This window comes from Leishmania panamensis (assembly GCF_000755165.1).
Source record: "Leishmania panamensis strain MHOM/PA/94/PSC-1 chromosome 34 sequence".
In the NCBI taxonomy this organism is placed as follows: Eukaryota; Euglenozoa; class Kinetoplastea; order Trypanosomatida; family Trypanosomatidae; genus Leishmania; species Leishmania panamensis.
Genome location: NC_025881.1, coordinates 1,506,287 through 1,529,380, shown reverse-complemented (window position 1 = coordinate 1,529,380; position 23,094 = coordinate 1,506,287). Strand labels below are relative to the sequence as shown.

At 54.4% G+C, this 23,094-nt stretch overlaps 6 protein-coding genes across 6 annotated transcripts; all 6 read right to left on the bottom strand.

Moving 5' to 3' along the window:
- Positions 1-579: 579 nt before the first annotated feature.
- Positions 580-1,674, bottom strand: LPMP_344060 (hypothetical protein; the record flags this gene model as incomplete). Its single annotated transcript, XM_010704526.1, has 1 exon — positions 580-1,674. One exon carries the CDS (start codon positions 1,672-1,674, stop codon positions 580-582), a length of 1,095 nt encoding a protein of 364 aa, XP_010702828.1.
- An 855-nt stretch (positions 1,675-2,529) lies between these two features.
- Positions 2,530-4,008, bottom strand: LPMP_344050 (hypothetical protein; the record flags this gene model as incomplete). Its single annotated transcript, XM_010704525.1, has 1 exon — positions 2,530-4,008. The coding sequence occupies one exon, from the start codon at positions 4,006-4,008 to the stop codon at positions 2,530-2,532; it is 1,479 nt and encodes a 492-aa protein (XP_010702827.1).
- A 1,846-nt stretch (positions 4,009-5,854) lies between these two features.
- On the bottom strand, positions 5,855-7,795 carry LPMP_344040 (elongation factor 1-alpha, putative; the record flags this gene model as incomplete). Its single annotated transcript, XM_010704524.1, has 1 exon — positions 5,855-7,795. The coding sequence occupies one exon, from the start codon at positions 7,793-7,795 to the stop codon at positions 5,855-5,857; it is 1,941 nt and encodes a 646-aa protein (XP_010702826.1).
- A 1,863-nt stretch (positions 7,796-9,658) lies between these two features.
- Positions 9,659-10,573, bottom strand: LPMP_344030 (hypothetical protein; the record flags this gene model as incomplete). The annotated part of the gene is made up of 1 exon (XM_010704523.1): positions 9,659-10,573. The coding sequence occupies one exon, from the start codon at positions 10,571-10,573 to the stop codon at positions 9,659-9,661; it is 915 nt and encodes a 304-aa protein (XP_010702825.1).
- A 6,489-nt stretch (positions 10,574-17,062) lies between these two features.
- Positions 17,063-18,793, bottom strand: PABP2 (poly(A)-binding protein 2; the record flags this gene model as incomplete). The annotated part of the gene is made up of 1 exon (XM_010704522.1): positions 17,063-18,793. The coding sequence occupies one exon, from the start codon at positions 18,791-18,793 to the stop codon at positions 17,063-17,065; it is 1,731 nt and encodes a 576-aa protein (XP_010702824.1).
- Positions 18,794-20,706: 1,913 nt separating this feature from the next.
- Positions 20,707-22,458, bottom strand: LPMP_344010 (hypothetical protein; the record flags this gene model as incomplete). The annotated part of the gene is made up of 1 exon (XM_010704521.1): positions 20,707-22,458. The coding sequence occupies one exon, from the start codon at positions 22,456-22,458 to the stop codon at positions 20,707-20,709; it is 1,752 nt and encodes a 583-aa protein (XP_010702823.1).
- Between the last annotated feature and the right edge of the window lie 636 nt (positions 22,459-23,094).

Sequence of the window (23,094 nt, the reverse complement as noted above, 5' to 3'; positions counted from 1 at the left end):
GCAGAACAGCGATCGGAACACAGACGCACCGACAAGAGTAAACACAACCAGAGGAGGAGGGAATCAGAGAAAGAGAGGAGGAGAAGTTGAAGTGGGACGAAGACAAGTACCGGTCGAGGGAAGGGGGCCTAGCGACGCGTAGCACTACACACACCAACCCTCAGAACAAAACATCGAGCTGCCAAGAGCGCACACAGAAGACTCAAATGAAAAAAAAAAAAACAGAGCGGGAAGTGAGGTCACCCTCTGCATTTATGCATGCGAATGCCTGTCCCTCGTTCCGTGCCCAAAAACTTGGCTGTGTAGTATCGACAGAAGGGAGCAGCCGGCAACGCCCCATGTATCAGGTTGTCGCTCGTCTCTGTGACAGTAATGACTCTTAAAGATAGGCCTGCACAAACGTGAGGCCTTAGACGGTCCCCTTACCGAAAATGAGCACAGGAAAGACACAGTGACAACCATGGATACCACGAAGGATGGATACGACGTGAAGGAGTGCGTCCTCGCGGTGGAGCGCAGCACTCAGCTTGTGTTCTGCGACTTATGGCCTCTCTGCTGTACGCGCGCCATTAGCCTCGCTCATGGAAGAGTGGGGGTGCAAATGAGCTTCTTCTGCAGCAGGCCGAGCTCGTAGCAGCTCGGCTTCGAGGACGGATTCGATGGGTACGCGCTTGACTGAGTCGCAACTGCCGTCGCGCAGGCGCCATCGTTGCCGGCGTCCTCGTACCCCTCCACCGCGACGTCGTAGTACACGCCAGCAATCTCCAGCACCATACGGCCGCTACGCAGCACCTTCATTTCCCCCACCTTGCCTGGTGGAAGGTTGAAGAATGAGAAGGGCGCGTTCTCGTGAAACCGAGGAAGCTGCATCCACACCAACCCGCCAGGTGCTACAGCCGCGGATGGTACGACCGTTTGCATGGGGCGCAGGATTTCCTCGTAAAAGCGCATGTTCGCTGCAAAGGTACGCTCCTGCTCCAGCTCCGCCTCGCGTAAGAAGGCAGTGCCATCCACATCCATCGGCGCTGCGGACGGCGACCGTGGCGCACCGCCTACTGCGCCTTGAGCCGAAGAGAGGTCGCCGCGCTCTTCTGCTGCGAATCGCGTCGGCAGAGTAGCATCGAGTGGTAGTGGGACGTACAGCGCTGAGTGCGTGGAGCCAGAGCACTGTGATGCACTCGATGATACAATCGCGTTCATTGAGTTCTGTGGAAGTGGCGGCGCCGTCTCAGGGTACTGGGAGATGTCGACGTGCCTGCGTGACGCCTCCTCGAGGGCGGCGTGGGCACTCAGATTGTGGCCGCGGCTCTTGGGGCGCAGAAGTGAGGACGCTACGGTTCCCCGTCTGCCATCCTCGTTCTGTAGGCCATTCGCACAGCTCACCCGTGGCTGTTCCTCACATGGGGTAGATGACGACCCAGTGACGCCGCCTCTCCCGCCATTACTACCAACGCGCCCAGAGGACGACGATGTCAACGTCAGTCGGTCTCCTGAGCCGGTGACAGCTCCAGAAGCTGATAATGCCTGCTCTTCGATGTAGAGACCCTGCAAGCGAGCGAGCTGCACCAGACTTAAATCATCGGTAGACTGCGTTGCAAGAGAACGCGCTGTCGCCTCTTCCTCACCAAGCACTAGCTTCGGCTTGAACTTGAGATTGGGTGCTTTCGGCGGCATGTGCTCGTGGCCGATAACAGACCGACACGCGAAATAAGGAAAAAAAAAAGAAGCGAGTTTGATTCAGCTAGACTGTAGCTTTGTTCAGCTATTCTTTAGTCGGCGCACAGGTGTGCCGATGGTAATCCATTAATTTCCACAGCGCTTGCGTGTTTGGGGGGGGGGGGACGTCGGTGTGATTGAGTTTTGGCGGCAGTGGTGTACCACCAGGCAGAAGTCAGAGTAACACAACGACACGAATTATCGAAAGTGCCAAGCACAGCAGCGCAGAGAGTTAGAAGAGGGTAAACCAGAGAACAACAGAGAAGAGATAAATCAAACAGAATCAAATTCTAAAAACTGATCAACTTCGACACTAGCAGTGAGATTTACAAGACCCTTTCAGAACAGTGCACGCACAGGCGCCTACTGTAAGTGTGTGTGTGGGTGTGTGTTCGCAGCAACACACACGGAAAGCTCGTCTGATCACGCGCACCTTCTCACGTTGCTGGCGCTCTCTTTTCACCGCGTCATGATTGGCGATGGGGCCAAGCGCACATGTCCCAAGGTGGGTGAGTATGCAGCGGTGACACCTCGTCGTTTCTTTTCGTTTTTTGTTGATTTTCGCACGTCACACCGACACGGCAAATTGTGTGGTAGTCTAGAGTTTTTATATAAAGACGAAACGAACAGATGAGGTCACGTGCAGAAGAGCAAGCACACCACAGCGGAAAAGAAAGAGTGAGGGAAAAGACAGCGGCTCGGTGGCGGCGTGCCGGCGCACTCGAGAGCTCGGCGCGGTATCTGGCTGACGCAAGACACGCCCAGCAAATGAGTCTGTAGAGACCCTTCCGCGCCACCAATGCACTCCGTCAACTACAAACTCATATCACCATCAAAGGAGCTAAAGCCGGAGAAGAGGAAGAGTGGGTAGAACTCCTTGAAACGAATGTTGTTGCACCAATTCCACGCGCTTGTGAGTCGGCCATCGATGCAGCTGCCCGCGTCGTCCATGTTGTCTCCACCGCTGCCATCAAAGCCATGCCGAAAGAAGTCGCGCAATATGGCGCGCTTTGCCTGCTCACCACCACCCCAGACCTCGCGCAGGTAGGCCGCGTGCTCGGCGTGCTGCTCCAGATGGTCAATGTGACCTAAGGTACGCAGGATGGGGATGATAATGCGGGACACTTGGCCGTACTTGTCGATGAAATGAAACGCATTTGGCACCTGATCGTCACCGAGGTGAATCCGCTCCGACCCGACCCACTCGCCAAGCTCCTCCTTGGTCTCCTGCAGCACCTGTTGAACTGCCTTGTAAAGCTTCGGTGCCTTCTGCACCCGCTGCAGCCCCTGCCCCGTCATACGCAGCTCGTACTTCTCGTTCGGGCTCAGCATGTCCTCCTCGGCGATGGACCACAAGATGTACATCTTCCGACACATGTTCTTCCACAGGGAGAGACTCTGCAGAACGAAGGTGTATTGCATCCTGTGACTGTGTGTCAGACGACTACCGTCGGCACCCTCGTCGATTGCCAAGCTCGTCAGCGGCGTACACGAGCTTGGCGTAAAGTACTGCTTCAGCAGCTCCAGGAGTCGCTCGGACGTCTCAACATTGTCGTTTGAAAAGCAGTTCGCATCGTTGAGGCTTCGAACCACTACTTCCACCTCGTCCTCGGGCAGGCGATGCTCACTGGAGTATTGCTTCACGAGCCTCCCCACAACTATGTCCTTGCAACGCAGGCACCGGTTCAGCAAGTTGCGGTCCTTCATGAGGGGCACCGGAGTGATGCAGTGAGGCAGTCGTGGGTCCTGCAAGATGTCTTGTATGCTGTGCATCTCACAGTACCGGCCCACCGTCACCAACTCCTTCACGACATTGAAGCCGAGCGCTTCACGTGTCATGTCACTTTGCACTGCGTCTTGAATCATGTAGAGGAACTTCACGTAGTCAGTGCGCAGAAGGTCAGGGTTCATCATCTTATAGCGCCGACACATCTCAATTGCGGCACGGATCTCGTGCTGGTACAGCGTGAACTCGCGGTCGCGCACGAAAGGGGCAGCTTTGCGCATATCGAGGCCTACAATGAGCCCCGTCAGTGCATTCGTGAGTTCCTTCACGATGAGCAGCTCGCGATTCTTGAGCTTCAAGGCAGAAGCAGAGTCAACCTTGTCCGTGTAGGAAGAGGCAAGAATGACGCCTCGCATGAGGCGCTGTATCTTGCGCTCCTGTGGGCTCAAGCGCAGAGGGATATGGTCGGCATTGGCAATAGGAGCGTCAAGCACGGCGTACTCCTCCCGAAACTCATACGTTTCCTCTGCACCACGCCTGCAGCGCCCCATGGCGAGCAAGCCCATCCAGTGCTCGAACAGCTCGCCAAGCCACGACGCTTGTGAGAGCTACCGAGGGGGGAGGGAGGGAGGGAGGGACAAAGGGGGACGAATAACGGAGGGATAGATAAAAAAATGCCACGCAGATAAAGAGAGCGCGCGCGTGTCACCCCACACCGCAGTCAATCGACAACCACAGAGTGAGGAAGCACGCTGTCAGCAGGAGTATCAACACTATGCCGCTTACTTCCTCCGGACGTGGATGATTCGAGCGTGAGCTCTTGGCGAGAGGGAGAGGACAAGAGAGCAAATGAAATGTGAGGAAAAGAGTCGTCCCATGCGGAAAAGGATACCAGAAAAAAGAGAAAAGATAATCGGAAAAGAAAAGAAAAGAGGGGCGGCAAGTATGCCGTTCAGGGCGACACACACGAACGTACTGCGTTACGCAGGTGTCCGCCAACTACAAGTAAAAGATACCTCAGTGTGATTAGCATTCACTTTATCTTTTTCGTGTATATTAATAGCCCCTCTCGCTTGTCTGGGTGAGTGTATGTGGGGGGGGGGGTACGTGTATGAACTCCTGAGAAAGATCACGAGAACAGTAGACGCAACAGTCGTTCGGATGTACGTCGGTGCGTGAGCGAGGTCGTGCTTGCGTTATCTCGGCGCTAAATGTATCGCTCCTCAGATTTTGCAAAAGGCGAGAAAGAGTAACAGTGAGGGCGACCTACTTGTGAGCAAGAATATGGTCAAACTTGTTCCGTGCTGCGCAGACGTACACGACAACAGGCATGCATTGTGCAATCGCCGAGTCGCACGCCGGGCGCATATCACATGCAGCAGTCAGAGAGATTCATGGACAGCAACATGGAGAGTAAACGCGACAGAAAACGAGCACCACAGCCCAGAATGAACGATGCATCACAGGACGCCGAGAAAGGCGTACGCTAAACAGCCCGAAACAACACCCCTCGTGTGTGGGGGGACTCTATCTCGCCCTGTACACCTGTCAGTGGAGTCGGCGAGGTGCCCAGCAGTCTGAGGAAGGGGATACATGGCAGAGCAGACAACAGCTCCAATCCGACCCAGTACCACGAATTGGAGGGAGCGAGGGAGCCCGTGGGCCATTACTTCATTTACTGCTATAGGTGGGTTTTTTTCTTCTTTTTTTTTTGCGGTACTGTTTCAGTAACGAGGTAGGCCCGCTTTTCTTTGCTGGTTGGGCGTCGGTGTATTGCCTTAAGCGAATGCGGACGCCACCACTAAAGAGAGACCGAGATCGTGGCAGCAGGGGGCGTGTCTACCCGCCTCTTGCCCCTCGCACAATTTCAACGTTGGCGAAGAGAAAAAAGGGAGAAAAAAAACCGTTTCTGCATCGCCCCCCCCCCACTCTTCTCACGTGTTTCGGTCATCCGTTCGAGCACTAGCGCACGCGCGCATCACTGTAAGGCGGGACGGGAGAATTCATCACGAGGAGGAGAAACAAAAAGAGGGGGGCGGCGTCCATGCAGTCGCTGAGAAACGACTGCACATACACGCAGGGGAGACAAAGTGGTGAAAAAGGTGGACAAAGAAGACGCCCCTGACCTCATCTCTGCAAGAACAAAGTTTTGCAACAACACACGTCCCACGACGGCGCAGGCGGGCACGTGGCAACGAACAATGATAAACGGCCCCCCTCCTCAAGCCACCATCATACGACGTTCATGGAGGTCTTGAAAGGAGGAAGAAAGGAGGCGGCAACCGGGAATGCGAAGTGGTACGGGGGACGCAGTGCGAGGACAAGAATAGAGGAGGTGTAGTACGGTGCCTGGTCGCGGATTTCGCATAGTGGCTTATGTGTGTTCTTCCATGGTGCGTGCCTGCACATGACTCACTGCTTGTCCACAACACGAGTCACCAGACCGCCAGCGACCGTTTCACCATCTTGCTGAAGGACAAACCTCCCCAGCGCGCGGCACTCCGTCGCCGGTTCGAGCGCAATAGGGCACTCGGCGCGGAAAAGCATCATCGCCTGTGTGGCCGGGGGTACACACTTCACCATCCCTTTCGACCAGCACCCTGTCCTGCTGTCCATCTTAGAGATCAGTGTGACGACTTGCACCCGCACAGTCAAGGCGTGCACAATGATGGTGAAGGTCATCCCCGGCAAGATAGATTTGGTAAGGGTGCGAAAGGTCTGAATTTGTGCCTCGAAATCGGTAGAGCTGTGAATCAGCAGATTCTGCTCGCAGCCGACACAGCCCGGGTAGAGCCCTGTCACAGGCGAGTTAGTGGTGATCTCCACCGTCTCGCCAGCGAAGGCGACGAGAACGGTGCCAGCCACTGTGGGCTTTTGAATCGACTTGACGACTACCCGCACCTCGCTCGGCACGAACTGGACTGTGTCCCCTGTGAAGAACTTCCCACTTTCGACCTTAGCATAGAGGGTGGTGCTCTGCACGTCTTGCAGGCTCAGGCGAAGCGGGCTGTTCACCAGGCGGCTCTCCAACGGGCACTTGTCAATCATCTCGATTAGGCTGGGGCCGGAGTACCACAGCATTGCCTTGGCGTCCCGCTGGGTGAGGTTGACGCCTGTCATGCCGCTAATAGGACAGAAGCCGACGATGGCCTCCTCAGGAATGCGGGTCTGCTTCATTAGAAGCTGAAGCTCCCGCACCACGTAGTCGTAGCGCTCCTGTGAGTAGCCGACGAAGTCCATCTTGTTGACCGCGACAACAATTGACCCAACGCCGAGCGTTTTCAAGACTCTCAGGTGAGACTTTGTGCCGTGCTGCAGCCCCGTCTCGAACTCCGAGGTGGCCGCCGTCACGACGAGCACGGCGGCGTCGGCCTGCGTGGCACTGCTGATCATGCTAACCACGAAGTCCTTATGCCCTGGTGCGTCGAGGATGTGCACACGGCGGTGCTCCGTTTCGAAGCAGAAGGAGCCGGAGTCGATGGTGACGCCGCGGCGCCGTTCCTCCTCGCACTGGTCCAGCAGCCAGGCATACTTACAGGCCTCCTTGTTCAGCATGCGGCCTGCTTTTTCGTTTCGCTCGACATCCTGGCTGCTAACGCGGCCTAAGAGCAGAAGGAGGTGACCCAGGGTAGTACTCTTTCCGGCGTCGACGTGGCCGGCAATCACAAACGTGCAGTCAGGCTTCTCCCTGTCTGGCTCCATCTCTAGCATCTGTCTTGTACGCCTCTGCGAAGTCCCCTTCAAGCTCCGCGAAGTGGCCGTGGTGCGGCCAGAGCTCGCACTCGGCGCGGGGGAGCTATCCTCGTTGTTGCTCGCCTCCTCGCCGTCCTGTTTGGCGGTCTCAACAGGTGGACGAGTGGAACTTTGCTTCGGAGGTCCAGCAGCTGCGGTAACCTTCAGAATGCCGCCGCCACGCTTGGATCTCTCCTCGTCTCGCTTTGCTTTGAGTTGCAGAAAGGCGGGTCCGAGGCTGTAGTTGCTTGCCCGAAGCGCCGTGACCGCCTCACTCTCCGTGAGTGGCAGCATTGTCGGCGCGTTTACTTTCCACGAGGCGTGCATTTGCGGCAGCATAATGTCAAGCACGTCGTAGTCGTCGTCCCTCTGGGGCGATATCGTTGTGTAAGGGTTAACACGCAGGGCCGGTGCCGCGGGCGCTGCCGCCTTCCCTGTGCTTTTGGTCATGCGCGCCGGTGCAGGTGCCGCCGATCTCGCTGGGGCCTTGTATGCTACCTCGTCGTACTCCCCCTCCTCTTCGTACTCTTCATCGTAGTTGTAGTCCTCATCCTCATCGAAGTACTCGTCCTCCTCCAACTCGCCGGCCATCTCGGCGTAAAATTTGTTGTGTCGATTCATTTTTCTGCGCGCCTGCACGCTATTTATGCGTAGAGGAGGGAGGGGGGAGAAGGAGGCGGCGATGCCCGTTGTCGATGGGAACGGACGTTGTCAGTGAAAAAAAAAAACGGAAAAGCGAAGAGGGCAAACGGCACTCCTCTATTTTGACGTTTTTTTTCTTTTCATGTGGCGTTTCCGCAGTCGGAAGGTGACTGGCGCGTCGCCTTGTCACCCGCGGCGCTCGACACGGAGGGCCAATGATGCAGTGGAGGAGACTTGCTGCTGCGCTGCTTTGGGAAGGGAAAAAAGAAGCTAGAGGGAAATGAACGAACACCGCCTACTAAGACATACAAACCCCCCCCCCAAAAAAAAAAACACACAGGCGAGCGCAACACGAGCACCTTTGTACCCTTCGGTAACGCGTTCCCCTGCCGTTGCGTCGACACACCTCCCCATGCAAGGACAGCAGAGAGCAACGACGACTAATGTGAGGTAATGACTATCTGTGGGGTGTCGGGGTGGGGGTGTGGATGTGCGTGTATGCTGTGGCGCTGTTGGTTTGTTGTTGTTTTTCGCACTCTGGTGAGGAAAGGGGAGAGACAAGTAGAGAAGCAACGTGTACGTGCAGAGAGAGACGCACGCATCCATGCGCGACCATGTGGACAATTTGCTAGTGTGAGCACACACCAGTTGAGAAAGCGGATGTTGCGGTTGCACCGTAGAGATATGAAAAAAAAAAACAGAGCAAACCGCACGAGTGAGCAAGTACAAGAATGAATGAAAGTATGCAAAGGATGTCTTGCTTGCACGCATCGTGAGAGGTTGTCAACGCTGCGGTGGCGGGACGACAATACAGGTGGCATCCTCGAATGTGCACTTCGTCGATTTCGAAGCATCCTCGCTTGAAACGACGGCAGGAATAATGTCTACACCAAAGGGACGCAGGGGTGCGTTTTGGGGGGGGAGAAGTAGGTCACATCTCTGCCATAAGTCACCGCCCTCGCTAAGAAGGCGACAAAACATCGTGGGTGCAAGAGCGTTGGAAAGCAAGAGGAAGGGGGCACTGATGCCGTGAACACACACCAGTCCTCGTCCCCTCACAGGATCCTGCTCCTTCTTGTGCGCTTTCTCTACTTATGCAGCAGGGCTCTACTTAACGTATGTGAAACACGCAGCAGCACCGAGAGAAAACTCAATGAACGCGTAGGAGGACTAGAGCTGGAAAAAAAAAAAACAGAGTCTATGCACACACACACACACACACAGACTTACGCCATTACAAGCACCAACCGAAGAGAGAGTCATCGCTTCGGCGAACACACTCTCTCCAGTGTGAGAGGCAGAGGCAGAGACGTGCGGAAACAAAAAACCCTCCTTCACCGAGAAGCACAAAGAGAGGAAAGAAAGAAAAGCCACCACGTAGCAGGAGAAAGTGAGCGACTCAGAGAAAGGGCAAAAGCGGGATGGCAGCGGAAAAGAGGACTGGCGGTGGAGAGGGGAGGGGAGGGGAGGAGGGGCGATCTGAGAGATGAAGAAGGAGAGAGAGAGGGGGAGGGGGGGACACAAAAGGGCAGCGAAACAAAAAAGGGGAAAAAAGGGGGAAAGCGGAGGCGGCAGCAGCGCGAATCTTCCCAGCTAAAAGGCACAGCAATGTGGACCACAGCACAACAAAAAGGGCAAACACAGCAGGAAAATGCACGCACAAAGGAGAAAACAAAGCATAGGGGACCGTCCGCCACATGAAAATTTAAAAAGCCGCCGCGCGACACAGCGTCAATGTCGGGGTCGAGGAAAGGGGGGATCCTTCCTCCACCCTGTCCTCTCCCCGCACTTTCCTTTTGCGCACTCAGGCACAGTGATGCAGCACAAGACAGCACATCAGTTTCAGGAGATGCCAAACACTTTTTTGTGGTTTCTGCAACAGCGACGCACGTCATCGGTCCGACTATCTTCACTGCCCTCTAACGCAGAGTGTAAGTACTCGCTGTGCAAACTCGCCAGTAGTCCATCCCCCCTCGTACTGGAAAAGGGTGACATCGTTGACAGAGACGCCGTCGCCACGGACAAGCTGCTCTCGGGGTCAATGTAGTCATCCCGCACAACACGGCCAAGCGGGATATGGGCGTTGAAGCCCTTCGTCGCCTTCTCCACTATGAGAGCTCGCCGCACATTTTTGATGTCGGCAGCACCGCTGCTGTCTCTTGCACTGCGCACATGCGTCGCGTCTTCTGACTCGAGCGGCACATCGGGAACCTGCTGCAGCGCGCGCTGGCTAAACTGCAGGCCACGCAAGATGTCTTGTGCCGCATTGCCATCGAGGCTACGACTGCGCTGCGTGTAGTTCACAAAGGCAATCGCAACGTCAACGCAAAGACGTACTAAAAACAACGGCACCTTGCGAGCAACGAAGCCCCTTATCTTCGGAGAGCGAACAACGGTGCCAGCGTGAGCCAGAAGAGGGGCGAACAGCTGATCATACAGCTCCTGCTGGGCCAAGGGGGGTGCAAAAAGGAGCGTATACATGAAGATAACGCGCATCTCCGCAAAAAGTGGAAACCAGTCAGCCCCAACAAGCGAGAGCAGCGTCATGGATGTTAGCATGATCATGAGCTTCAACGATGGGATATCGATGGACACCTTTGTGCGTAGACAACGTGCGTTTGCAGCCATCGGCGTTGTCACCGATGACTCCGTCACCACAATTGTTGTGGAGCGCTGCTTGAGTGCTGTGAAGGCAGCATAGGCGAAGCCAAAGTAATAAAGGAACGACAGCACCAACAGGCGCAGTGGGTCGAACATATTTTGCAAGCGCTGCCCGCTGCACAGGACAGAAGGCTGTGGGCCGCTGACTACGTGCACGAGAAGAGGTGATCAAACAAAGCTGTGCCTTCGCGCCAAGGTGGTCATGCAAGTGCGCACCCACCTTCTGTACACTGCAGACTCCACGGTACGTCTTTGCCAGCTACACTTTTGTTTCTTTGTGGCTACGCAGGTCGATGAGGTTCGCGTAGAGGAAAGATCTGAGAAACGCCTTCTTGATACCGTCGGCTTGCCCTGTGAATGCGTTTTTTTTTTTCGGCCACTCTATCGTTGCTCTAGATATACATACATGTATACATACATATGCACATATATATACATACATACATATAGATATATATATATATATGTGTGTGTGGGTGTGTTCTAAGGGAGGAAAGGTACGTGTATCACGTCTCTGCCTGCCTGGTAGGAGCGATCAACGAGTTGCAGTCAGAGACAACCTCTTCGAATGATTTGATGTATGCTGCGCGGGAGAGTGGACGTCAACAGAAAATAGAAAAGAGAGAACAGCAAAGGAAACGTATGTGATGAGAACCTACATTGCATGTTCCCTACCCTCTCACGTACTCGAGGGCCACCTCACAAGAGAGGGATGATAGTGTGTCATCATGAGCATCAGTATAGAAGGTATAGGCATCCCCTGAGTCAAAATGCCCTCAGCTTCCTCGACTGGCTCTGTTAGGAAGAACAAGAGTACGGTCCACCACCACGTCTCTCCTCTACTACGCGGCGCAAAGCACTCACGTGACAGAGGATAACTTCGACCGGCCAGAGTACGCGCTGCTACACGCGATAGACAAGCAGTAGGCCTTTCGGGGACCACAATGGAGCGGAGCGTCAGAGCGAGAAAGTTGGCCGCACAGTACAGAACGCCCGTGACATTGCCCACCTGGGTGCGTATGTATGCTTGTTTGGCGTCTGTGAACCTTTCTCTGCTCCTTGTTTGATTCTGTCCTTTTATTTTTTGTTTGCTTTGCGTGGTTTACTGATTCATCAAAGAAAAAAAGTTACGCATACACAGCCGATGACCCCACCCCTCAACCGCGCGGGCACGCATGTACAGACACACGCTCGTATACAGAGATACACATTTACACACACACACACACACGCACAGGCTCGCATCGAGGTCCTTCATGCAGCGCAGAAACACAAGCCTAAAAAAAAACTATCACACCCGTTTCGTCTCGCACTGCTTGTCTCATTAAGACAGTCGCCCTCTTGGCTTTTCTTTTCCTATTTTTGCGTGCCAAGGGCAACGACCTCTTCCTTCTCCCCTCCCCCTCCCTTCCCGCATTCCTGCCAGTAGGCCCCATTCACTCGCTTTTCTGAATCAGTCCTCTATCAAATGCATTCTTTGCCTGATAGCATTTCTGTTAAGTAGAGCAATTTGAAAAGAACGACGGGAAGGGAGAGAGGATGGAGAGGGAAAAAAAAACGAAGGTATATGAGCGAAGCATTGTTATATCTGTGCTCTACAAAAGCTCAAGTACGCACGTGCGTTTGTCGGCGTGTGTGTGTGTGTGTGTTTTTCAGATGATGCTGGTGTGTGAGCATGTACGTATACGTCTAATGTGCGCCGGTGCGCGCGACTTTAAAGTTCTTTTTCTCGTTTTTTTTCCGCTCGCAAGATCAAATAACGGAGGCGGCAGCGCCACCACCACTAACAATAAAACACCACGGAAGAGAAAGTGACACGTCAATCGCACAAGCATACACACACACACACATGCATACAAGAGAGATGCACATACGCAAAGGGGAAAGAAATGATGGAAAAGAAGGGGGATGAAAAGCTTGGCCAGAGGTAACGCTCGAGGGGAGAAAAGACGAAAAAAAAAACGCGCAAAGACACAAGACAAAACCTCACACGCAGAAAAAAAACATCGGATGAGCAATCAACGATCAGGAATGCAGAATAGAAGAGTCCGAGAGAGAGAGAGGGACGGGAATGCCGCTCCCCTCCACACTGAATGAAAAAAGCTCCGTTCAGAAGAAAACACAGACCTGCAGCACAGCAGCACATACAGAAAAAGGCGATGGGAAGCTGGATATCGTTCCGACTTGGGTTGTGTTTCTTCCTCCTTCAAGCGCTGAGTGCCCATGCACGTGCTTCTTTAGCTTTCAGTCAGCTCCCTCCCTCTCTCTCTCTGCTACTGCTGCTCTACCATCACCTATCTAGCTCGTCGCACAACCGGTTGTTTCTTTTTTTGTTTGTTTGTATAACTCGGTGTACAGCCGTGTGTACTTTGTGCGTGGTGAATTTTCTGGTTCGTGAATTTCCCACCATCGCTGCTTGCACATTTAGTGGTGTTGCTTTTCTTACGCACTAACCCCCCTCCGTTCATCTCACTCTGTTCTCCCTCCCTCTCTTCTCTTCTCTCTACCTTCCTCACGCTGTCACGATTTCCGGTTTCGCAACTTGTTGATCCCTGGCACCTGTGGGAGACAGCAGTGGCTTCTCTCCACGGCCTTCTCGTTTCTTTCTGGCGTTTTTGTTTTTCTTCTTGTAATGTTTGCCTTGTTTCCTCTCTGCACTTTTCTTTCTTTTTTTTCCATCATGCACACAAGACTACGTCTTCCCACCACCACCCACTACGCCAGACCCCTCATACGCGCAGTCGCTGCACAGAAAGACGCAAAACAAAAAAAAAACACAAAAACACGCAATAATGAGACCACGCGCTCCATCGTCATCGCTCACGCACACTTACGCACCCAAGCACCCTTATTTTCCTTGTCGACAGTTCACATCTGATGTCTGTTTTATTTTTATTTGGGGGAGCTCGACCTCGTCTGCATCATCCAGCGCGGACGCCTCTGGCTCTGGCGCTCCCTACACAGTGTTGTACAAACAAAAACAAAGGCCGTTCTCTGCTCTTGCTATCCTTCCCCTCGCAAGATCATCTCTCTCTACGGTTTGACCTTCCCGTGCTGTTTGCGTGCACTCGGTACACCAAAAACAATAGAGAGGGAGTGCCGGCAACGTGGCGGCATGTTTGGCGGCAAATAGGGCAGTAAAAAAAAAAAAAGGGCAAGGGCATAGGCAACCACCATTTTCCCTACCACGTCACCACGAAAGTGACGCAGACACTTTTTGTTTGCCTCTTTTTCGTCCATATATCACACGGCAAGGGGACAATGGAGTTTTTGTTTCCTCTTCCTCCTCCCTCTCCAGCACGAGTGGCAGGCCTTCCCTTCACGAGAGCTAAACGCAGAGGAGAGACGGAGGGAGTGGGGGAGGCAGCGGGGGAGCACAAGGGGGATGAGAAAAAAAAAAGGAAGTCCGAGATGCACAAAAAGCGAAGCACAGAAAGAAACAAACGCACACGCACAGGCACCCACTCGCAGAAAATACTCCACGTGCGTGGCAGTGGAGCGCGACACAGAAACACACAGAGAGAGAGAGAGAGGAGAAAGGATCAGAAACAAGAAGAGGAGTAAGGGAAAAGGCAAAAAGCGCCATACGAGAACCACAGAATGCCGAAGGCGTGACACAAAGAAGAAAAACAACACTGAGCGCCCCCTCCCCTAAAAGAGAGAGAGACGCACACCCAGAAAAGATGTGGGAATTGCAAAAGCCTCAGTCACTCGCCGCAACAGGCGCACCGGCATCATTCAGCAACCGAGAGAGAGAGCAGGAGGCAAAGAAACAGCGGCAAGAAACACGAGCAAGAGGGACAAGGCACGTTTGTCTTAGTGGCGATAGTGAGGAGAGGAAAAAGAAAAAGGTGCTCGTGCCTCTCTTCTTTCTTTTGAACGCTTGGGTCTCTAGCTCTCTTGCTCGTCCTCTGTCGTTCACTCCAGTAGCGCTTTGCTGTATTGCTTTACCACCCGTCACCGCCACCCGCTACAAAACTCGTTTCCTTCCCAACAACTGAACCAAATATATTTTTCCTCGCTGTGTACTCCTCCGTTTCCTTAACCTTTTCCGCCTCCTACACCCCCCCTCCCTCACCATCGTCACTGAAGTGTCCTTCCATTTGTCTGTCTGTCATGTTCCCGTCTTCCTTACATGCGCAGCCCTCGCCTTCTGTCTTGGCGCCGCCGTTGTGTCGTCGCTCTCTACGGAGAGTACTCACTGACACAACGGCACGCGCAGCAGCACACCCGCAGCGCACGACGGCAGAACGCTCGCAGGAGCAGGAGGACAAAGGGAGCAGCGCCACAGCACGAGAAACTGGATGGAGTGAAAAGGAACCGAGAACAGAAAAACGACGAAAATGACTGGGTGACGGAGGAGGAGTGTGAGAGAGGGAAGTGAGGAAAGGGAGGGGGAGGAGGGGGAGGGGGACTGAACAACGTGAGGGCAGCGAAGAAACGGAGAGACATGCGACAAGCGAAACGCATAAAGATGAAGAGAGGGGGGGGGCAAAAATGACGCAAAGCAAAGTTAGAGCGAAAGTAATGATTCTGAATGACGCCAGAAGTGAGAGGAGGACGCGAGGGCGATTTCATACGCAGTGAGGTGGTACAAAGTCGAGGAAAAGAACACCGAGGAGCGAGAGGAGAGAGAGGAGAGAGAAGCGTGAAGGACGAAACAAGAAAAATAAAATAAAAAAGGAGGAGAGTCAAGACACCACAACAATGTACGCAGCCTGAAGAAAATGGAAGTAACAGACGAGACCAAGGAGAAAAACAAGAGTAGCAGTTTGGTCTCTCTTCGTGCGTTGGTCCTTGACGGAGTGACACCGGAAAGGTGGTGGGAGGGGCGGGAAGAAGCGGGGGCACGACGGAACGCGACAAAGCACCACACCACACCACACCACCTTGTAGCGTGCGTGTCCAGGGTTTGTCGTGGTAAACCTCCGTTGCTACCTCATCGCATCTGTTCTTTTCCCTGAATCCTCCCCCCGCCCAAAAAAAAAAAAAGAAAACTGTTCGAGTATCGGTGCGTGTGTTTGTATGTGTGTTTGAATGTATGTGATGCTCTTTGACTCTCCCATGCCAGCGACAGAACACAAGGTTTCACCGTCTTCTTCACCTCACTGGCACCAAGTGACGCAAACGTGCTCCCCCCCACACACAAATACACGCACGGGCACACGCACGCACATGCATAGTAGATAGCGTTTCGCATGTGCTACACGGGTCAGAGAGAGAGAAAGAGAAAAAAAAACTAAAAAAAAAAATAGAAAAGGAAGCTAAAGCAACATAAAATGGCTCTTTTTTTTCCTTTGATCATGAGAATTCCCAGAGAAGAGGGGAAAAAAAAAAACAACGGCCCGTCAGATGATAATGAAAGGAATTCAGCGTTTCCTTCATTCAGCTTCATTCGCCCTTTTTTTTTCGCAGCATTACTTTTGCCCTTCAAAACGCAGACACCGAATCACACACGCACCCGCAGAAACGCAAAGGATAAGCTCTTGGGTTGAAGTCAAAATCCATAGCCACTGCGGAGAGAGAAAGCAATGAAGCATTGCATGCCCCTTTTAGCTCTATGCTGCCATTCACGCTGTCTTCACTCCGCTAATCTGTCTGCAGGCGAAAGAGAGAGGAGACACGAATGCCAGAGAAGCCGCGCGGTAAACGAGAAGAACTTTAAAAAAAAAAAAAACAGCAGTGACGAACAGAAAAAGGAGCTGCAGAACACACAAAGAGGGAGAAAGCAATACCCCTTACAGTCCCAGCCATGAAGCGACGGAGAGAGAAGGACAACCCACACTGCGTAGTCACAGTTCGGGGGAGGACGGCGGGGCGGGAATGGTCGTGACAGAGCTGCACGAAGGGAGGAGGGGTAAAGAAAAGAAAAAAAGAACAGCATGGAAAAGAAGGTGTCCTGCCTCCGTTGCTTTCTTTTTGGCCCAACCCTCACAGTAGCGATGCATGTACGGAAGGATAGAAGACGCAGTGGAGAAGATGAAGGTCAAGATACCGATACGATGTTCGGCTACAGGAGAACATGCTTGTTTGTTGCCTCCTCCTCCCCTCTCATCTACGCTTCCCTTGTTGTCGTCAAGCACTTGCACACGTAGTGTATCTCTGCACGTCACGCCTAAATCTTCTCCGTAAGACAACAGAAACGATGCCATCAGCAGTCGTGGTGTGTCCTTCACTCTTGAGTACGAAAGACCCTCAAAGAATATCAAGGGTGCAGACGTCTTCGCTCGGAGCACTCAGCCCCATCTTCGTCCTTTAAGACCCACAAGCAGCACAGCAGCAGACTGCCAAAGCGTTGCTAGTGAGCCTGTCCGATACTCAAATAGGGAGTGGGAATGAGTTCGAAACAAGTGTCAATACACGTTGAAGTTCGTCTCCTTCTCCCTCGTTCGTCGAGCGCGTTCTGGGGGGATGGCAAAACTTACCAGCCTCCCTTCCTCTCCGCCTTCCATGTTTCTCGCCTGCTTTACCGCACGCTTCGAGAGTCCACACAGCGAAGCGGGAAAACGCGCATGCGCACACGGGTGTGCCAGAGGGAAAGAGAGACCGATGAGCTTGGCAGCGTGCGTTTGGTGAGCCGTTGACTCAAACGCTCATATGGCGGTTCAAAACATCCTGAGCCTCGGCGATCTTGCTGTCCAGCATAACAGGCGAGTCCAGCATGCTCAGAATCTCGGAGTTGTCCATCTCGAGAAGCATACCGGTGATCTTGGCGGCCACAGACGGATGACTGCGCACAATGTAGCTGTAGAGACGCTCGCCGAGCACGTTTTTCTGCTGCTCGGGGTTGAGGTTGGCGAGCACAGCTGCGAGGTTCTGGCCCTGCGGAGGGGGCTGCTGATGCTGCTGCGGCATCAGAGACTGCATCGGGGGCTTCTGCGGCATCGGGCGAGAGCGCATCTGGCTCATCGCGTTCGGCGCCATCGGGCGGCCCATGCCTCCCATGCCACCCATGGTGCCCATACCGCCCATGCCGCCCATGCCGTTCATGCCGTTCATGCCGCTCATACCGTTCATGCCGCCAATACCATTCATGCCGTTCATTGGCATGATCGGCACGCGTGGGCTCATGAATGGCATGTTGACGCTGTTGAACATCTGCGGGCCCATGAAGCCTATCGGCGGCATGCCACCCATGCCCGGGCCGCCCATTGGATTTTGGCGCACGCGGAACTGCTTGCTGCGCTCCTCGAGGTTCTGGCGGCGCGCATCCTTGCGAAGGGCGTACGTGACGAAGAGTGGGCGGGGGCAGAGGAAGGTGCTTCCGTTCAGTTCCTGGATGGCCTGCGAAGCGGCGTTTTGATCCTTCATGGACACGAAACCGAAGCAACGAGACATGCCTGTCTCCTTGTCCATCATTACCGTCACAGAGACGGTCTCGCCGTAGCGCTGGAACAGCTCCTCCAGGCGCTCGCTCGTGACAGTATCGTCAAAGCCCTTGACGTACAGGTTCGGGTACTTGCTGTGCTGCTGTGCACGTTCACGACGCTGCCGCTCGCGGTCGCGCTGGCGCTCCTCGCGAGAGCGGAAGCGGCTCACGTCAAGCGTGGACTCAGCTTTGGCAATCTCGCACTCCTTGCCGTTGAGCTCCTCCACAGCACGTGCGGCGTCCTCGTGCTTCTCGAAGGCGACGTAGCCGAGGCCGACCTCGCTCTGCACTCCACCGAGGTCTCGGACCTTAGCGGAGCTGACCGCACCGTACCTGGCGAAGAACGCGCGCAGCTTTTCGTCAGTAACAGCAGGATCGAGGTTCTTGACGTACAGGTTCGTGAACTGCTTCAGCAGCTCGTCGCGATGCTGGGCCTGGTAGCGCTCCACGACGATCGCCTGGCCATCCATCTCCATCCCGTCCATTTCCTTCACAGCTTCGACGGCGGACTCTTCGCGCTCGAAGGAGATGCGGGCGTAGCCGCGGGACTCACCCTTCTCATCGCATGCTAGACCGATAGCAGTGAGGCGGCCAAATTTGCTGAACAGCTCCTTCAGCGCGTACGTGTCGACGGTCTTCGGGAGCTTCTTGACAAGGATGTTGTTGACGCCGGAGCGCCGCTTCGAGGGGTCGCGCTGGATCTTGGCGATGCGAAGGTATCGGGAGCCGAGCTTGGTGCCGGCCTGGTCGAGGGCCTTTTCAGCATCCGCGGGGTCCTGAAAGTTCACGTAGCCGTACCCGAGAGACTTCTGCGTGGCAGAATCTACGCAAACGCGGACGGAGGTGACGGGGCCAATGCGCACAAAGTAATCGTATAGCCTCTGCTCCTGCAGATCAGGGTCAAGGCCTCCGACCCAGATTGAGGGATTCGGGCCAGAGAACGCCATGGCTTGCTGTTGCTCCTTTATATCCTTGTTCCGCTGTGTTTGCTACTTCTTACTTTAGGAAAGCGGGAAAAGGAGAGAAAAGCGAAAAGGCGAAGCTGACGGCGACACAACACACGTTAAAAACCCCACACGGATACAACTGTAGCGGCTGACAGTGGTACTATACGACAGCGAAGACCCCAAAGGGGGACAAGGCGAAAATGAAGGCGAAAAAGACGGGTGGTGGTCAGGCAGACGAGAGAGCACTTGAAGGAAAGCCACAGGAAAGAAGTTACCGAATCACCACACGTATGCACAGGCAAGACGGGAGAACGACGTTTGTAAGTGTGTGTGTGTGTGGATGGGTGTGTGTATGTATCAGCGGGAGTGGCGAGAAGAGAAGCTGAAAGAGAACGAAGGAGACGCCGAGATGAACGGAAAACACCAGATATCAGAGGGAAAAAACTCGAAAAGGGGGGACACAACCAGGCAAACGCTCACTTTTCTCGTTCTTTTCTTATTTTGTTTTTTAGGATTTTTTCTTTTTTTGATTTTTGTTATTTCAATTTTTTGGTTGGAGACTTTTGAAAAGAGCTGCAGTGCAACGAGAAGGAGAGCATAGGTGAAGCACGTGAGGGGAGGAGAAGGAAGGAAAAATGGTGGCGGCCCCGGGGGGAGTGAAAAAGTGAGGGCGTGGAAGCAAAAGAAATGTAAGAGGCAGAGAAGAAAGGAGGGGAAGAGAATGAAAGGTGTGGAGGATTGCGACAGAAGTGGCAACGTGGAGCAGACGAGAATGACAGTCTTGATGATGGAAATTCCATTGATGTGCGTCAAACCCATTCTGTGCGGTTCAGTTCACTGTCAGCACGCAGTGGGGCTGTTTCTCATCGGTAATCACCCAGAGAGATACGTGCAAGCGTGCTGGTATTGAACTATGGCTTGAAAAGCCAGGGGACATTTCAAGGAAAGAGCTCTTCGCACTTGATGGAATTCCTTGTTTTGTATTTCTTCTCTTTTGCCTCCAGCGGGCATACATTGTAAGCCGCGTTACAGCGGGCAGAAGTGAAGGTAGGGGGAGAGACGTGACTAGAGCTCGCATACGAAAGTAGCAAGCGGGGCTTAGAGAGCTGAAGTCAGGGGAACCACAAAGAAGCCACATGCATGAAATAAAGAAACGAAAAACCAAGAAGGAAAGGCGCCTTTCGATAATCGTCTAGAGAGTGAAGAAAAGGGACAAGAAAAGAAATACAGGAAGGGTACAGTGGAATTTACACTGTAGGAGGGAAAGAGCAGCGCAGCAGCAGCAGCAGCCGTCTCTGCTTCGCAGCACAACTGGGTGCCGTTGGCACTCCCTCCTCAGTGTCGCTCCAAAAATAACAAAGAGACATCTAGTCCAGTACACCCTGCCCCGACGCAACATCACACACATACACACAAATACAAAGAATAGCAAACATGCACGAGCAGATACAGTAAAGAGAATCAAACACCCAACAACGATACAAACAGCAGCGAAATGACTCAGTAATAAAGGAGGGGGGGCGTAAAGGACCTCACACATAGCTGTGTGTAGCGACAAGTCGACGCAGAGACCATACACAATACCTCTACACCAGTCAGTGCATCCGGGCGAGTATCTGTACGAATCCAAGAGACAACGCAAAACGAGATAGATCGATCGATCTCTCGCACGCCAGGCAGCAACACGTGTGTGTGCCACTAAAGCGTCGACTAGGGGATTCAGAGATGAAGGCAGGGAGCGGCATCAGGGGGGGGGGGGGGAATGGACCACTTGTGTCTGCACCAGAAATGTACCAATTGCTTACGTGCTTGATTTGCGAAGACGTTGGTAACGCCACCTCGCTCACCTCTCCCCTCCCCACACACACACACGACACCACATCTCTACCCTCTCACGCGTGGGCTTCCTTGGCCTACACCCCGTAGCTCAGACGTCCCGATACGGAAAAGGCGTCGAAGTCGGTGCGCGGCGAGAGTGACAAGGATCCTCGCTGACCTGTCGACCCTTCGTAGGGAAGGGTGGGAGCTTCGCTGGCGTCACGGCCGCCGCCGCGGTTGGTTGGGGTGGAGAGCATGCTAGGCCTAATCCACGGATTCGCGAAGGCAGCATCAGTGTTCGGCGAGGCAAGTCCCCTGCTGGCGCGCGCTGGATTTTCTGCCGACGCAGCTGGGTAGTGTTGAGCAGCGCTGGGGCACGCTGTGGAAGTCCGCCTAATTGGAGAGACGGGGCCCCTCGGTACCGCAGAGACACCCGGTCCCTGTACAAAGCCCGCAAAAGATACCAGCGGAGTGTATCCGGTGTGCGTCTTCTGGAATGGAGCAGGCGGTGCGGGTGCAACAGCGACAGACGCGCTGTCGCTTCCAAGCTTCCGTGTTACTTTGCGCGACGGTGAGGCACTGGCAGCGCACCGCGCAGATAAGGGCTGCTGATGCTGGTGCTGCCGCACCGGCGCCTGGTGTGACGCCCCGCGAGCCGACGTGCAGTTGGCTGCATTGCTGTTGCGCCCGCTGCTGGCGCCACCACGAGCGCTGCGAGTCCCTCTGTCGGCCCGTAAAGTGGATTGAAAGCTGGGGTGAAGTATGCGCAGACGAGAAGCGTCAGTGACGCCTCCGCTCTTCGGCGTAGAGACATGATTTGTTCCCACCAAGGGCCGCAGGCCCATCGAGCGAGGCGGCACTCCCAGAGCCGCTGAAGGAGCCCTCATTCCGTCGTCCGCCGTCATCGCCGCTCTGTTGGAAAGGGGAGCAATGGGGCTGGTGGTCCTTGTGGGACCGGTGGTTGAAGCTGAGCTGTTGCTTCGCTTTGTCACAGGGCGCACCGAGCTGATGTGTGGACACTGCGACGGTTGTCGCATAGGGCGTGCTATTCCTTCCGCGAGTCGCGAGTTGACTGAGTTGACGCGGGAAGCTGCGGCCGAGGTGTACGGTCGCACCGGCAGTGGAGCACGACGCGGAGATAGGGGAACTGCCACTTCATGCACAGACGGGGTACGACTGCATAGTTGTGAGCCGGGTGCACTTGCCGTGGGGATAATAGTCGTGACGCTGGATGTTCGCCGAATCGACGCCGTCATCACCGTAGCAGATCGCATCAAAGGTACGTTGCTGGAGAGCTGACCCACGCGCGGCACCGTTGGAGGGAGCTGTCGAAGATCCGCAAAACCCCTGTTACTTCGACCCCTCAAGCTGCCGCATGTCGAGTCCGCTCGTGAAGCCGAGCGGTTGGGCAATACCACTGAAGGCGTGGCGACAGCGGCGCCACTGGACGGCTTGACACAGTGCACAGACAACTTGGACGCAGCCCCTGCCGACGGCGGCGCCATGACACTATCACCTATGCAAGATTTTTTGGTGAAAATCGACAGAAGTGACACCGGAGCGCTGCTCCTCGTCTGTGGTTCGCTCGCTTCCACCAGAGCGACGTGGGGTTGGTCTTGTGAGATGGGCTTTACCTTTCGAATGGTGCGGCGGGTCACAGACAACACGGATGTCATCGTCGCTCCACGGGGCCGCACCTCTGAACACGGAGCCGACGTCACACGGATCGACCTCGTCCTCACTTTCGAGGAGCTGCTCGAAACGGACTTTGCGCCGGGCACACTGCCGTGGGTCGTGTTGATGGAGCGCGGCTGCAGCTTCAGTACCGGGGTCGCAGAAGAGTTCATTTTGCTTCCCCTGCCTGCTCTCAATAGACAGCCTGTGCAACCTTTGATCAAGTGAGGAGGGAAAGAGAAAGGGGAAATACAGCACACAAACGCCGGTTACCGTTTCCACTGCCCGTACGCAATACACTTCAGTGCGTCGCTCAATGAAGGACACAAGGCGACTCGCGATGATACTACCCAGACAACCGCTACTTTGTTTCGGGTGGGGGGGGGGGGGCGAAGGCCACAAGACGCCAATCCAACACCAAAGAAGACGTTTAAAAGAAAAATGGGAACGGCGTCGACGCCGATGATGTCACACGGTGAGTTGTACAAGAGGGAGGAAGAGGAGAAGAGGAGAAGAAGAGGAGGGAGTGGGGAAACGACAGTGAAGGTGACACAAAAGAGACACAATACAAGTGACGAGAGAAAGAATGAAGAACTTGCGCGACGAGCACAATGGAATCAAGAGAGGGAGAGAGAGGGAGATTCGGAGGGAATGTGGCTGCTGGCCTTAGATTGGCCCCAAGGCGTGGAATGCGCGTGTACGGGCGAGTGAGTGCAAAGAAGGAAAGGAAGGAAAAAAGGCGACAATGAGCTTCTGAAAAGGAGCCGCGTGCCTCTCTGGTGCTGGTTTGTGGAGCGCTTCACGCAGTT